This window comes from Setaria italica, chromosome III (assembly GCF_000263155.2).
Source record: "Setaria italica strain Yugu1 chromosome III, Setaria_italica_v2.0, whole genome shotgun sequence".
Lineage (NCBI taxonomy): Eukaryota > Viridiplantae > Streptophyta > Magnoliopsida > Poales > Poaceae > Setaria > Setaria italica.
Window position 1 is genome coordinate 49,049,764 of NC_028452.1, and position 16,280 is coordinate 49,066,043.

The 16,280-nt window shown below is 45.4% G+C and overlaps 2 protein-coding genes across 2 annotated transcripts; one reads left to right on the forward strand and one right to left on the reverse strand.

Annotated features, from left to right (window-relative positions):
* The first annotated feature begins 230 nt into the window (after window positions 1–230).
* LOC101764573 (methyl-CpG-binding domain-containing protein 11) lies at window positions 231–5,502 on the forward strand. Its single transcript, XM_004963127.3, has 3 exons — window positions 231–414; window positions 4,157–4,298; window positions 4,417–5,502. The coding sequence occupies exons 1-3, from the start codon at window positions 322–324 to the stop codon at window positions 5,109–5,111; spliced, it is 930 nt and encodes a 309-aa protein (XP_004963184.1). The 5' UTR covers window positions 231–321; the 3' UTR covers window positions 5,112–5,502.
* A 92-nt stretch (window positions 5,503–5,594) lies between these two features.
* LOC101764164 (RING-H2 finger protein ATL70) lies at window positions 5,595–6,417 on the reverse strand. Its single transcript, XM_004963126.3, has one exon. The coding sequence runs from the start codon at window positions 6,115–6,117 to the stop codon at window positions 5,638–5,640; it is 480 nt and encodes a 159-aa protein (XP_004963183.1). The 5' UTR covers window positions 6,118–6,417; the 3' UTR covers window positions 5,595–5,637.
* Window positions 6,418–16,280: the final 9,863 nt, after the last annotated feature.

The window sequence follows — 16,280 nt, forward strand, 5'->3', positions numbered from 1 at the left end:
TCTCCCCGCCCCCACGTCCGTCACGACGCCGCTCCCCCACCACCCCGCCACCACCCTCCCTCCGCACCCGCTGACTCCCCGGTCCCACAACGACCAACGAGAAACGGACCCACGCGTCGGCGACGGTGGTAGCGCAACCCGGCGGGTGGCGTCCTCTCACGGCCTCCGGAAAGGAGCCGTTATCCAAATTAACCCCGTGGGGAGGGGATATAAAAATGGGCCCGAAAATCCCCACGCGCCCGTCGCGTCCCCCCCCCCCACCTCCAAGCGGCGAGAGCGGAGAGCTCGTGACAGCGAGAGAACCATCCATCCATCCCCCCCATGGCGACGGACGGCGAGCAGCAGCAGCAGGCGCCGCCAGCGGAGGAGGTCGTGTCCGTCGAGATGCCCGCGCCCGAGGGCTGGACCAAGAAGGTGGAGTACCAGCTGTGTGTGTCTATGTGCTTATGCTTATCCGTTCCGACCGCTCGATTGCGTTGCTCTGCTCCGCTCCGTTCGCGTCGAATTTCGGGGTTCCGGGGTGGAATTCGCGGGGTTGAGGGTCGCCGGCGCGCGGAATTCGGGTTCCCCGGCGCGAATTCGCGCCGAATTCCAGTGGTCTCGGCGGTAGCTGGTTTCTGCTGTCCGAGAGGTTCCATTTTTGCGTTTGGGGTTCCTAGGGTTTCTCAGGTTTGGTTTGGCCAGGCGAACGCGCGCGATTCGTCTCGGATTGGTGGTGCTCGTGGTGGCCTCGCGAGCATATGCAGCTGGATTCGTGCTGGGAGTAGGTGGCTCGTGGGCTCGGCGGGGAGTGTCCGAGCTCTCTGCTATGGTTGGTGTAGGTCGCCCACGGCCTTTACCTGCCCCTACAGGCTGTCGCGGTCGGCGAACCGCGCCCTATTCCGGACGCGTACGGCGATAATTCTTAGTCCCGGAGCTCGATTAGGCGCTATGCTAGGGCTTGTCGAGGCAGGCCTGGGGGAAATTCCCAAATCTGGCCGGGTCCTGTCGCTGTTCAGGAATCAGGATAGGTGGACTTAGGCTCTACTCCTAACCCCAGGGCTCTGTTGGTCTGTCTTGGAGTGGAAACGCTTGACCTTCGACGTTGGATTCAGGCTGTTGACTTGCTTCGTTTGCTCGTGGTACTGCATTTGTTGTGAAGCTCGAATGGGGAATGTTTTGCAGGTTGGGGGCTTGGGGCTGATGCCATTAGGGGTGGTAGGATTTAGGTCTAGCACAACCATTTCTAATTCAGTGTTGATTATTTGATGATGGGCTAGAGTTTTTAGTGCTTTGGTTGACCTGAAATGGTTCAGCTTTTTGTCCACTGTATTTGCAGTGAAGCTTGAATGAGGGAATTTTCTGTAGCTTCTAGCTTGTCAATTACTGCTCTATAAGAATTTAGCTTACCGATTTACAATTCGATGTTGGTTATTTGATGATAGGTTAGACTTTCCAGTGCTTTAATTGGCCTGAAATGGGTCAGCCTTTTGTTCATACTGAAGCGGTGTTTTCTCTTTGGCTGCTAGTGGTAGTGTATTTGCGGTGATGCTCGAGTAGGGAATTTTCTGTAGCTTGTAGCTGTGACAATTACTGCTCAATAGGACTTTAGCCTAGCAATTTCTAATTCGATGCTGATTATTTGAGGTTAGAGTTTCCAGTGCTGGGTTCAGTTCTGTCTTGAAGTGCTTCATCTAGTATTTAAGATTCAGGTACATGAAATTACTTAGCATAGTCTATTTGTAGTGAAGCTGGATTGGGGTATATCTCCTGCAGAGCTGTGGTAGTTACTGTTAATAGGGATTTAGCTTACCCGTTTCAAATTCAATGTTGAATATTTGATGATAGGATACAATTTCCAGCATTTTGTTCTGTTTGGCGTGAAATGCTTCGGCTGTTATTTCAGATTCAGGTGGTTGATGTTACTTGAGTAGTATTGTATTTGTAGAGTAGCTGGAATGGGGAATGTTCTGCAGCTTGGAGCTGTAGCAATTGCTGGTAATAGGGTTTTGGCTTACCCATTTCTAGTTCGATGTTGATTATTCGATGGTTTCTGCTTTAGCGAATCTGGGCATATATTGATTCATGGGTTTGATTTTGCTGTGATTAGTACTAAAATTTTAGAACGAGTGCCTGTTGTGCTGAGTCATGCAAAAAATGAAAGCACGCTGCAACAGAACAGGGCGGTGCTGTGCTGGTATGGGCTACTACGAAAACCCCATCTGCTCAGATGTTCTTGTATTGCATTATCACCCTCCTGAAAGTCTCGAAGGTTCAAGATTTGAGTTTAGGAATATGCTATTAGTTTATTATCGGATGTGCTGGTTTCAGTATCCAGGTTTTGAACTGGATAACAGAAATGTGCCAAACTTACTTAATAGTCCGGGAATTGCTTCTACTGGGTAGTCTAACATGGTTAGTTTCTATTTTAGCCGGAGATTAATGATGCTTAAGATTTGCTGTTGGAGGTCCTCATATTGTTGGTTGGGGTGCACTTTTTCATGTAATTGACGGTTGGAGTATCTAGTGTTTCTATTGGTGGGAAGCATTGAATAGCTCAGGCAGTTGATATGGCTTGTCGTCTAGCAGGATTTATTTCTGTTTTTAGCTGGGGAAACCGACACTTGAATGCCTGACAGAGTTCAATCTTGGAATAATCCAAAAAGAGTCCTTAGAGCTGGACATAGTTGTTGTGGATTGAGGAATTTGCCTTTAATGTCTTACGTTACCACAATAATTTGACCGTTTGAGGTGACGTTCTACTTCTTTGTTTGCTACCTATTTTTGCGATTCGGTTATTAACTGTATGCAATTTTGTCATGCTCTAGGGCAGCTAGGGTACAATCTGTTGGCCATATAGCAACCAGACACGTGGCGGTGCTAAACTAGTCAGTAGTCACTAGGTTTCTTGTTGTCAGTTGTTGTGTTGAATTGTTTTTTGGTGTTCAAAGTGTGAAAATGTTTTCTAATACCAAAAGATAATATGTGCACATGCCTGTATAGAATTACTTTTTGCATATTTCCTTTCTTTTTGTGGTTTTGCAGCTTTCTGTTGTGTTTGTGTTATTCAAAATTGGCTGTATATATATGTGTTGATGGCATTGTATCTGAAGTGGGTACAAGGCTGTTATCCTCCTTCGAAGTTTGTGATAAGGGTTATCAAATATCTCATGAAACACTTTGTTACTCTCCTTTGGAGTTTTCTATGGTTTTAAAATTCCCCATTACAAAGGCATTCATTTATTTTATTGATAACCTTTTAGGAATCTTACTTTACTAAGAAGATATTCAATAAATCTGTACCACTTATATTAACTTTGTGAAATAACTGTTTTTCTCTTTCATGTCTGTCAATACTGTGCAGAGGCAAAGCTGCTAGTAACTATAGAAGCTTATCCAGTGGCACTTTATTTCTGCTAGGCTATTCCTAAAATTTCACACCCAAAATTCATATGGAATCTATCTGGTCGATTTTCATAGGCAGTAAGTTTGATAAGTATCCTTTTGAGGCTATGTTCTGCCTGCTTTTAAGTTCTATTCCTGTGAGGGTCAGTAATTAGTTAGCATACTTCACTCTAGTTCATGTGAGAGGAGGATGACACTTATTATGGTGGTGAAGCCAACAGCAAATTGTGAAGCAAAAGTTCTGTACTATGTTATTTGTGTAACAGTGTAATTCTTTGTTGATAGTAGTCTGAGGGTAGTTTTGAATTTTTTTGGGTAGGATTTCCATTAACCATCTAAACCTAGCAGTAAATTGGCAAGTATGTGTTCCACTGTCTCTGAGCATCCTGCCCTTTACTAGCTTGCCTCCCTAGTTGTTTTTCTGCTTCTCATTGTTTACATCACGGCAGTTTTCTGAGTAGTGTTAATAGCTACCTGCTGGTTCAGCCAGCAATTTCTCAGTTAGTGGTGCCTCTGCTTTTCAGTATATAATTCTCTGGAGATAGATGAACAACCAAGCACTGGATGGCATCAAGGCTTGTACTGTCGCACAAAAATATTTTCCTGAGAGCATGTTCATGTGTGCCTTTCCTTTTCTGATGTTGCAAAGAAATGCTTCTTTTGGTTCTTTTTGCAAGGAATTACAAAGAGCTGTCATTAGGCTTATATTTCTTTTACTATTTGTTTGCATTTTATTGTATGTGCTAATATCCTTTCTTTTTCAATGTTACAGTTTACTCCCCAGAGAGGGGGAAGATCTGAGATTGTTTTTGTTTCACCAACTGGAGAAGAAATTAAGAACAAGAGGCAACTAAGCCAGTACCTAAAGGCACACCCCGGAGGCCCTGCTGCTTCTGAGTTTGATTGGGGAACTGGTAGATACCTTTCCTTATTGCTCCTTTTTTTATTTCTTCATATCTCCCTGGCTGTAATAGAAGTCTGCATGGATTTAGAGGTCTTTTCTTCTCCATCTAAAATATACTCTGTAAACAGGTGACACCCCAAGACGTTCTGCTCGCATTAGTGAGAAAGTCAAGGTTTTTGATAGCCCAGAAGGTGAGAAGATCCCGAAACGCAGCAGGAACTCGACTGGCAGAAAGGGCAGGCAGGAGAAAAAGGAGGCCCCTGAAACTGAAGAAGCCAAAGATGCTGAAGCTGGCAAGGATGCCGCAGAGGAGGCCCCTGGTGAAGATGCAGTGAAGGACACTGATGTGGCGATGAAGCCTGCTGAAGAGGTGAAGGAGGCTCCTACTGAAACTGAAGGTGCAGAGAATGCTGTGGACAAGGCTGATGCTCCTGCTCCAGCACCAGCAGCAGAAGAAAACAAGGAAACTGAGAAACCTGCTGAATCTGTTGTCGCTCCTCCCGCTCCATTGGAGGAGAAGAAAGACGCTGTTGAAGAGAACAAGGAAGATGCCAAGCCTGCTGAGGCTGAAGCTGCTGCTCCAGCTCCAGCAAGCAACCCTACTGAGATCTCGGCCCCTGCTCCCGCCGAGCCTGCTGCAGCTGCTGCTCCAGCGCCTGAAACCAAATCAGATGCTGCCGCCGCCGCCGCCGCTCCAGCATCTGGAACCAAACCAGACGCCGCTCCAGTAGAGAACTCCGCTGACAAAGGCGCTAGCCAGGAGAGCCAGCCGAACGCCGTCAACAACGGCCAGCTGCCACCCTCCGCGGTGAAGTGCACCTGAAGCTGGATCCGGAAGGAAGCCTTCCGGCGCCGTGTATCTCATTTTAGGAACAAATTGCATTTGCATTCCGCATTGTAATCAGTCAGTCAAAAATCGATGGACCGGTAAGCATGTTAATTAGTCAGTCTGACGCTGCTGGGTGACAAGTCGGTAAGTTAAAAATTAGGCTCTGCGTTTTTAGCTATTTGTATGTGTGTATCCATCCATCATGACATCTTCGTTGCATTGTACCTAACTGTGTAAGCATGTTAATTTTAGGACATGTATACTCCTCTCCTCTCTGAATCTGTAGTCTGTACCTGTGCTGGATGCTGTCACTCAAAACCTGCATAACCAGTTGTGTGTTATCTATGAGAAATAAAGGCCGCTGACTGGCTAACTTGGCTGTGGATGCCCATCCTGGTCAGGAACAAGGATGTTCCTCTTGATCTCATCCGAACCTGATGCCATCTGTGATGTGATGTTTTGTGCTGAATTCCTGGGGTAGCTCTTGTATTCCATATGCTAAAATGCTTCTACTTTACAGCTACCTCTGTGTGGGCGCGGCCGGCGGCGTCGCGGCCGGGTTGCGCACCGGCGGCGAGCGGCAAACGGGGCACGTCGGGTGCAGCCGCAGCCAGCGGTCGACGCAGCGCTGGTGGAAGGCGTGCGCGCATGGAGGCAGCACGCGTAGCACGTCGCCGCCGGCGTACTCGCCCAGGCACACCGCGCAGCACGCCGCGGTGTTCGCCTTCTTCCCCGCCTGATCAGCAGCTTCCTCGTCGGCGTCGCCGTAGATGACCTTGGGCAGCGCCTTCAGCGCGGCGTCGTCGAGCCCCGCCTCGACGCCCGCCACGCCGCCCACGAAGAAGGCGTCGACCGTGCGGCGGCGGCGGCGCCCTGCCTCCTCCCTCCGGCGCGGAGGCGCCGGCGCGGCGCGGCGGGAGCACGCGCGGAGCAGAACGGCGACGGTGACCACGCCCAGGACGCTGAGGACGGCGAAGGCGGCCTCCGGCTCCACCATCATCGGGGGTGAGCTGATGAGCGAGTGAGCTGGAGCTTCGTTGCGTGTGCGAGTGCGGTGTGGGGGCGAGTGCGACGAGCTGACGCCGATCAGTGGTTGCTTGTGTGGGTGGGGACATGGGGTAGCCGTAGCCTCGGCCCTCCTCGGGCATGCCCTGCCGACGCTGATGGCACCCGGTGACGACGACAGTGATGACTCTGATGTGGTGAGGTGGAAGTGACAGAATCTGTGACTCCGATGATTGGTCGATCCTAATACGAAATATGAGGTGCTAAACTTTTATCACATCAAATATTCCGATGCTAATTAGGAGAACTAAATATGATCTAATTACAAAACTAATTGCACAGATGAAGTCTAATTCACGAGACGAATCTATTAAAGCTAATTAATCCATCATTAGCAAATGGTTACTGTAGCACCACATTATCAAATCATGGACTAATTAGCACCACATTGTCAAATCATGGACTAATTAGGCTTAATAGATTCGTCTCGCGAATTAGACTCCATATGTGCAATTAGTTTTATAATTAGACTATGTTTAATACTTCTAATTAGTATCCAAACATCCGATGTGACAGGTGCTAATGTTTAGCAAGGGGTATCCAAACACCCCCTTGGTTTTTGTTCATATTTTTTTGTTGTCCCTTCTAATAAATTTGCACAGCAAAGCTTTTGCTGTCGTTAACAACTTAGTTTTTGGGTTTAGCACGCGTTAGGGTTCGAAAATCCACCGCTGTAAAACAATATTCTTTTCGATTTAGCGCACATTAAGGTTCGAAAAGTCATCGCTGTAAAACATTTTTTTTTGACGATCATCATCTCAGAAAAGGAAACAAAATGTGCACGTACAAAATGCGTCGATCGAGTTTGACAGCATGTACGATCCACTTTTTCATTACTACGGACGCCAAGCGCTTGCAATACAAATGAAGTTTGTTATGCCCGCCTAAAAAGAAAAAGTACCACTTTCAAAAAGTGAAGTTTGCTACGCCACTGAATTCCGAAATGGTGACTTTTGTGTTCTGGCCTGTCGCTTACCATTTACGTTAGGTACTCTGATTGGGCTGTTCATCCATGCATATGACACTTTTGTACACTTACTATGGCTCCTCAGTAGCAGTGTCACATCGGATGTTCGGATGCTAATTAGGAGGACTAAATATGAGCTAATTATAAAACTAATTGCAGAAACCTTGTGCTAATTCACGAGACAAATCTATTGAGCCTAATTAATCCATCATTAGCAAATGGTTACCGTAGCACCACATTGTCAAATCATGGACTAATTAGGCTTAATAGATTCGTCTCGCGAATAGACTCCATCTGTGCAATTAGTTTTGTAATTAACCTATATTTAATACTCCTAATTAGCATCCAAACATCCGATGTGATATGTGCTAAACTTTAGCAGTGGTATCCAAACGGGACGTAGTTCTGATCATGTTATCCTTTTGGAGGGTCCCTTCTTTCACATAATAAATTATCGTCGCTGCATTTTTTTTTCTTGGCATTAATGTCATGGACAATAAAACCAAGTTCTATAGTAGCGTGAAGAGCATGTGTGTGTACACACACACACACCTCCCTTATGGTAGGGTTTAGAGTTTTATTTGTTCTTCTCATGACCTGCATGTCTATATATATAGGCGCCCGCCATCTTAGCTCTATATCGTCAGGCTACCTGTCTATATAGCTATACAATTATAAGCAGATAGCAACTCGAGAAAAAAAAACATAGATCAAGGCGACATGTAAACACACACGCATCCAAAGGGACACTAACTAGAGGATAAAGTGGTTCAATGAGGTTGGAAAGTGGCTGTGAGTGAAGAGAGAGAACATAGGAGCGGTAGAGGTGAATGGCATAACAATGAGAAACTACTCTATGAGCTTGGAAATAGGAGGCGTCTGGAACTACTTCTTCTCCTTGTGATAGGCATGCGCATGTACAAGAATTAAAGCTGGGTTTGGCAGGGATCCGTTGAGCTCCGGCTTTCCCCGCTCCTGGTACTGTAGCGCTAATGCGCGACCGGTGAAGCCAAAAGTTTGGGCTTCTTCGGTTCCTCCTACAACAGCGGAGCCAGAGCACCCAGAAGCCATGCCAAAAAAAGGTCCTAGAAACATATGTCATCTGGTGGACCTCAACGCTACAATGCTACATTGCCCTCTATGGCTGCCTCATGATGCATGCATGCAGCAGGTTATTAGGTGCTGCCAGATGGCCTTGCTGATCAGCTTCACAATGACATGGGTAATTAGTTTAATGCGGTCAGCTGATCGATGACCCAATGAAATTTTAAGTAAATTCCATAGAAGACCACTCAGCCTCATGTATAGCTACTCTCCAAAGTCACTCTTTCTAGCTCTAATGATCCCGTCCTCTAATAATGATGCTTTTTAAATAAAGGAATAGTAAATATTCCGACCTCTACATTAGAGTCAATATCCGACCATTATTACAAGAATAAAAGCACACTTCTTCCAAATGAAAACCAAATAAGTTGGACATATTAAAAGTACTAAACTGCCGTCCGTTATTTCCGAAGATTTCCATAGCTATAAATTCCAAAGCTCGACATGCCCCGATATAGCGCCCTCTATAGAGCTGATTCCAGTCCTCTTGTCTCCTAGCTCCGCCTCTCAGGTCATCCACCCGTAATGGCCGCGTCACACTTCTCCTTGCCTTACACCGTGGCTGATTGATAAGCAAAATTGTATACACACTAGTGATTTGCGCACGCCCATGCGCGCGTAAAGCCTAGCTAACGACTCATTGATGAGCATAAGCCGTTATTGGACCATAAAAAATTAAAATATAGAAGACACATTTGGTTAAGCTACATCTTGAGAGTATCATCCCTTTATCACGCGGAAATTGGAATTTTCAGTTGAACAATCAAAATTTTAAAGAGTCGTCAGTTTTAATCTTTTTACGAAGCACATAAACCAAGATTTTACTTACATAGTAAGTAGATGACAGTATGGAGCGAAACTTCGAGGTACAATGCTTCCTTTGGCTAGACACAGGCTAAAATTGCAGACTTTAAGCCTTCTATATATATAAGCTCTCGCAAAATCGTTGGGAAACCATTACTGATACATAAATTGAAGATTTTAATGGAATATTGTTGCTTAATACAAAGCTGAAATTCGGAAGCAGTTCAAGGGATAACAACTAAAATACTGAATTAAATTATTATCAAGACAAAATTCAGATGCTACATAGTGCTATCAGTATGGTGATGGACCGATGGATAATGGCAAAATGTTAACAGTCCAAGAAGTTCTGCGTGCATAGGAAGGCTATGTTCTTTTAGTTAATGTATCCCGATATACGACAATATACCAGAGTCAATTATTTATCGCTAGTTATGATGCAGCCTAGAGAAGAAGCAATTTGCACCTCCAGAATCCATGAAACAACAGCTTTTCATGCAGGGTTCCAATCTTCATGGAAACATGACATCCGCTCCATCTGAATCCCGCAGCTTGAGAAGCCAAAACAGCAGTGAGATCCTTGACAAAAAAAGAAAATATATGTGCTAGAAGAAACAATTCTTATACCAAGGACTAATCTTTACCTCGTGAACGCATCACGATCGCGCGGGCGGAGGAAGTCAGGTGCGGCAGAACACGAGGCCTGGAGGGGCGCGCCGTCGCTGTGCACCCGCCGTTGCACCTCTTGTGTGCCGCCATCGCCACTGTCTACCCACGTACCCTAGCCAGACCCCTTGCACCCACCATTGAGGAAAGTGGTGTTGGTCGGAGAAGAGAGGAAGGGTGAGATTTTTTCTCCACTGTGGACAACAGGCAGTTGGGGTCAAGAGAGTTCTAGGCGAACGAGAAGTCGACACCTATATTTGGAAGTGTGGGATGTATATTTGGAAGCAGGGTATGGTTTCTTGATAATGCGATGACCTTAACGCAAACTGCCTGTAGCACTGCTAAGCCACTAGCCATTGGATGCCCTTTCGATTTCATATATAGTTATATATTTGGAAGTGCAAAATGATTTCTTGATAATTCAAGGACCTTAATGCAAAATGTATTGTAATATATTCGGAAAGCAGGATGATTTATTGATAATGCGAGGACCTTAACGCAAAATACCTTGGTCGCTGCTAAGCCACTAGCCATTGGATGACCATTCAATAGTAATATATATGGAAGCATGGGATGATTTCATAGTAATATATTTGCAAGTGTGGGACGATTTCTTGATAATGCGAGGATCTTAACGCAAAATATCTAGTTATATTTTTGGAAGCGCAGGATGATTTCTTGATAATGCGAGGACCTGCATGCAAAAATTCTTTGTGCGCTGCTAAGCTACTGGACATTGGATGTTCATTCTATAGTAATGTATATATGGAAGCATGGGATAATTTCTTGATGATGCAAGGACATTAACATAAAAATGCCTAGTAATATATTTGGAATCCCGGAGTGATTTCTTGATAATGCGAGAGCCTTAACACAAAATACCTTGGACACTGCAAAGCCACTAGACATTGGATGGCCGTTCGACGGCCGAAAGAATATTTGGAAGTACAGAATGATTTCTCGATAATGCGAGGATCTTAATGCAAAATGCCTGGGACACTGTTAATCCACTAACCATTGGATGGCTATTTGATGGAAGCGCGGGATGATTTCTTGATAATACGAGGAACTTAACGCAAAATACCTTTGGTACTGCTAAGCCACTAGCTATTGGATGGCCATTGTATAGTAATATATTTGGAAGCGTGGAGCCATTTGATGGTCGAAAGAATTTCGACTGATGTGGCTAGCCTGGTTGGCTGCAGGTTTCATATATATTAATATATTTGGAAGCGCCGGATGATGATAATGCGAGGACCTTAATGCATGATGATTTCTTAATAATGTGAGGACCTTAATGCAAAATATCATGAGCATTGCTAGGCCGCCAGCCATTGGATGGCCATTCGACAACCGAAAGAATTTCGGCCGACATGGCCACCTTGGCTGGCTGCCGAGGCTGCCTCCTTTCATAAGAAGTATATATATTAATATATTTGGAAGCGTCGGATGATGATAATGTGAGGACCTTAATGCGGGATGATTTCTTAATAATGTGAGGACCTTAATGCAAAATGTCATGAGCATTGCTAGGCCGCTAGCCATTGGATGGCCATCCGACGGGCGAAAGAATTTTGGCCGATGAGGCCACCCTGGCTGGCTGTCGAGCCCGCCTCCTTTCATAAGAGGTAATATATATTAATATATTTGGAAGCGCCGGATGATGATAATGCAAGGACCTTAACACGGATGATTTCTTAATAATGTGAGGATCTTAATGCAAAATGTCATGAGCATTGCTAGCCCACCAGCCATCCGACGGCCAAAAGAATTTCGACCGACGTGGCCACCCTGGCTGGCTGCCGAGCCTGCCTCCTTTCATAAGAGGTAATATATTTAGAAGCGTTGGATGATGATAATGCGAGGATCTTAATGCGAGATGATTTCTTAATAATGTGAGGATCTTAATGCAAAATGTCATGAGCATTGCTAGGCCGCCTTCCATTGGATGGCCAACCGATGGCCGAAAGAATTTCGGCCGACGTGGCCACCCTAGCTGGCTGCCGAGCCTGCCTCCTTCCATAAGAGGTAATATATTTGGAAGCGCCGGATGATGATAATGCGAGGACCTTAACGCGGGATGATTTCTTAAGGCCAACCAATAGCCAAAAGAATTTCGGCCGATGTGGCCACCCTGTCTGGCTGCCGAGCCCAGCTCCTTTCATAAGAGGTAATATATTTGGAAGCGCCGGATGATGATAATGCGAGGACCTTAACACGAGTGATTTCTTAATAATATAAGGACCTTAATACAAAATGCCATGAGCATTGCTAGACCGCCAACCATTGGATGGCCAACCGATGGTGGCCGAAATTTCGGCCACCGTGGTCATCCTGGCTGGCTGCTGAGCCTGCCTCCTTTGATAAGAGGTAATGTCTAGGCTATAGTTAGCTCTTTAAGACCCGACATCTAACTTTAGTTGCTCTGTAAGTTTGCAGTTGGTTTATTGAATTAAGTGCATGCAGATTGTCATGTGATTTGTGAGATACCGTATTTGTATGAAGCAATAACCATCTTGCACTAAAGAACATAGATCATTTATTCACTCACTCACCCTTCTCAACCATCAAAACCAGTGGAAGTATTTCAAGACATGAATATGGCCAAGGAAACGCATGGATGAAATATGTTGCCACATTTCTTTTGTTTCAACTCGTTCATTTTAAACACCAAACGATGCATATATGGAGTGTCTAGAGATTGACGAGCATGGAGCGTATGCGCGTATGTTGATCAAACTGTAAGGTGCACATAGAGCTACTATATCGGTATGTAACGAGTTGCTGAACCAATCTGATGTACCGTATACGTATCGGCATTTCTTTGGTCCGGGCCAGTTTTTTAGGTTTTAGATTTCAGCATTCTACTAATTAAGAACCTAAAGCTTTCAGAGGGATCAGTCTCTTGGCCAAGAAATTAACTCCAGATTTGATAGAGAGGGTTCTGCTTGAAAATGGTGAATGCTATACCCTTGGGTATTTCTTAGATCAGACAGCCAGGATTGATAAAGCTAGCTTTCTGTAGCAGTTCTCTAACATTATCAGCAGTGTCTTTTAATTTCTCCGATGTTGATAAAGCTAGCTGGAAGGTATGCGTACATAACTACTATACTCGATGTACAACCTATGCATCACCATTTCTTCAGTTAAGGCTGGTTTTTTCTGGTTTTATATTTGTTGTTGAGGAGCATATATTGCCCTTGAACACCTTGTACCATATCTGTCATTGGTAGTCTTTTAGCTTCTTAATTCTTGTTGTGACCTCTGCCTATATACCAAAGTTTGGTAGAAAAGGGAAGATATATAGTGTGTGTTGTAGGAGACACATAGTCCAAGACCAATCTAGCTATCATTTCAGTTGGTAGAAGATCGAGAATTTTGCGCTGAGAGGAAGTGGTGGTGAAAAAATTATCTAGTGATTACAATGAAGGTGCAGTGCATTGTCATTAGGAATGGGAGAGGTCAGGAAGATCAGGGTCTCCACTAATCCTCAAATCACTACATTCCTCCTCCTGGAGAGAGAAAACCATCGGCGGTGCTCTTCTTGTCCTTTTTTATTTCTGCTCCGCTGCTGTTGACAATGTCCTATAAGCTACCGGCTTGTCACTGATTCCCAGTTCTCCGGATCGGCCGGACAGGTAACGACGGAGGCTTGATGTGTTGCTGCAGGCATGGTGCCCTGGGATGCAAGTGCACAAAAGATCAGCATGAGCGCTCCAGATCTATGAGGGGGGTGAGTGGAGAACAAAGGTCAGTCCCCGAGCCCAGGTTCGGCACAGCCTGCTTACCCACCCACCAGTCCTCCACCAGGTTGGGCACTTCAAGGTGATGCGGCAGATATACGTGATCATCTCCATCTAAATTCATATGAAAGAAGTTGTGTGATTTTCTCAATGATTAGACAACCAGGTAGACATTTTCCCTCATCTTGGACATGTATGTCAGACTGTCACTATGCAAACCTTATCCTTCTAATGACATAAGAAACATTGTGAACTTTACATCTTTTATCCTGTGTAGCAACTCTGGGGAGGCAATCCTTGAAGGGAAATGTTACGCCATTAACCGTTGAACTCTATCAAATGACTGAGACCTGAAACTGTTCTATTCCCTCTGATAGTGCAGGTGCAGCAGGTATATATTTAATTTCCTAACAATTACACAGTCAAGCGAGTGACTGAACATCAAACCCAAGTGCAGATTAGTTGTACTCTTATGAAGCATGAACCGTCAAGCACCACATAGCAGTCACACTCTCAACTGCTATGTGGCCACCTCTTTTCAAGGCTCTTGGCCATTGAATTGATTATTGAAGTGCATCAATTCTGCAAATATTTTGTACTACAGGGTACAATGGATCATACATCGTCTATGGATTAATGGAGAGCAAATTGCAGAAGCAGTGCATCACCTACCAACCTCCCATTGTTTATGTACCATATTGGTCATTTGTAGCCAACTTCTTCCTGTGACCTCTGCCTATCACAGTTGGTACAAGAGAGACTATATATATAGACATATAGTGTAGTGTGTTACAGTAGATGACACAGCCCGAGACCAATGCATTGTTTCAGTTAGTAGAAGAGAATTTTGCTGAGAAGAAGTGGTGGTGAAAAACCTATATACAGGTTGTGATTGCAATGAAGATGCAGGTCATTATCGTTAGGAATAGGAGAGATCAGGAAGACGGGGGGCTCCCTAAGGTAGCGTTTGGTTCCAAGGATGGGATGGAATGGGATGGGACGGGATGGTCCATGGATATCCTAGTGTTTGGTTGTGAATCTTAGGGGACGGGGACATCCCGAATGAGGAATATACCCCAAATATGCGGGACACCCCCATCCAGCAAAATCGAGCGGACGGGGGCATCCCCGTCGCCCCATCCACGTGAGCCACGCGTGAAAATCCTCCTAGTTCCCCGTCGCCCCATCCACGTGAGTCGCGCGTGAAAATCCTTCACCGCCACCGCTCCACTCCTTCGTCCGCAAAAAAAAGAGCACCGCTCCTGGCTCCTCGCGTGGAACAAATTGGCGGCGCCGTCCGCAGATCCCAGTGGCTCCACTCCTCCCGTGCGCGAAATAAGGGGCGACCTGCCACCGCTCCCAGCTCCTCCCGTGCCCGGAAAAAGGGGCGCCGCCGGTACCGGAGATTTGGCCACCGTTGGCAGATCGCGGCACCTGGCAGATCTCGGTGACCTAGGCGCAGGACCCGTCGCCGGCCACATCCTCCCTCACAAGGTAAGCATCATCCATCCCTCCCTCCATCCACATCCTTCCTCCATCCCTTCCCTGTCCTGCCTCTCTCCTTCCCAGATCCTCACCATGTTCCTCCCTCTCGGTCCACAGGAAGAAGGAGCCCAGCGCCATCCCCTCCCCGTTCGTGTCCTCCAACAGGACCTTGGCTTCCTTTCCCCAAGGTATGGAAAACCCTAGCACCCACTGACCCATGTGTATGTATGTGTGCTCGATCTGATCCATGAAGCAGCTATGGGATTGGTTTTGCATGTATTGTGCGACCATATTTTCTGAATGAATACATTTGTGCAATAATGACAGTATTGCTTACATGCGTGTGTGCAGTAGGATTCAATGTATTTTTATGATGTGCTTTCATATGGTTGTACTGGTAGTAGTTGGTGGTATATAGTCCTGAATTCTTTGGTGTTTTGTGTTATAGATGGATCAACAAACCAAGGTTGTTACTTGTACTGCTGCTGCATATATGTTGTTGTCAATGATGGCTATGGTTATTATTGAGTCTAGAAAACATAAGCGAGCTGCAAGGAGAGAAGGTATTACTTATGGGCTTATCAATGAAAGGGATAGGATGAGACTTGAGTACCTAAACAACAAAATTTGGAAGGATGATACAGTTTGTGTGAACATGCTAAGACTCAATAGAGCCAAGTTCTTTCGGTTTTGCAACCTATTCAGGGATCGTGGTTTGCTTGAAGATACCATCCATTGTTGTGTCGAGCAACAAGTGGCAATATTTCTAAATACCGTGGGGCACAACCTTAGGAACAGATTAGTTGGGACTAATTTTGATAGATCCGGAGAAACGGTCAGCCGTTATTTTAACAGGGTTCTTCGTGCTGTTGGTGAGCTACGAGGGGAATTAATTAGGCCACCGTCATTGGAAACTCCTACCAAAATACAAGGGAACCACAGATGGGATCCTTACTTTAAGGATTGTATTGGAGCCATCAATGGTACACATGTAAGAGCCTCTGTTCCTAAGGATTTGGAGTTATCCTTTCGTGGTAGGAAGTCATATGCCTCTCAAAATGTAATAGCTGCCGTAGATTTTGATCTCCGGTTCACCTATGTATTGGCTGGTTGGAGGGGACAACACATGATGCACTAGTGTTACGAGATGCTTTGGAGCGTGAGAATGGACTTCGAGTGCCACAAGGTAATACACTAATAGCATATCAAATTCTCTATATGAATCGCTGATATAATAGAAATATGATCAAGTTTCCATCACATTTTAGGCAAATTCTACCTAGTTGATGCCGGATATGGAGCAAAATCAGGATTCTTTCCCCCTTTTCG

Coding starts and splice junctions, on each gene's coding strand:
- LOC101764573 (XM_004963127.3), top strand. CDS start 322: ATGGCGACGGACGGCGAGCAGCAGCAGCAGGCGCCGCCAGCGGAGGAG. Junction 415..4,156: donor CCGAGGGCTGGACCAAGAAG/GTGGAGTACCAG, acceptor TCAATGTTACAG/TTTACTCCCCAGAGAGGGGG. Junction 4,299..4,416: donor TGAGTTTGATTGGGGAACTG/GTAGATACCTTT, acceptor CTCTGTAAACAG/GTGACACCCCAAGACGTTCT.
- LOC101764164 (XM_004963126.3), bottom strand. CDS start 6,117: ATGATGGTGGAGCCGGAGGCCGCCTTCGCCGTCCTCAGCGTCCTGGGC.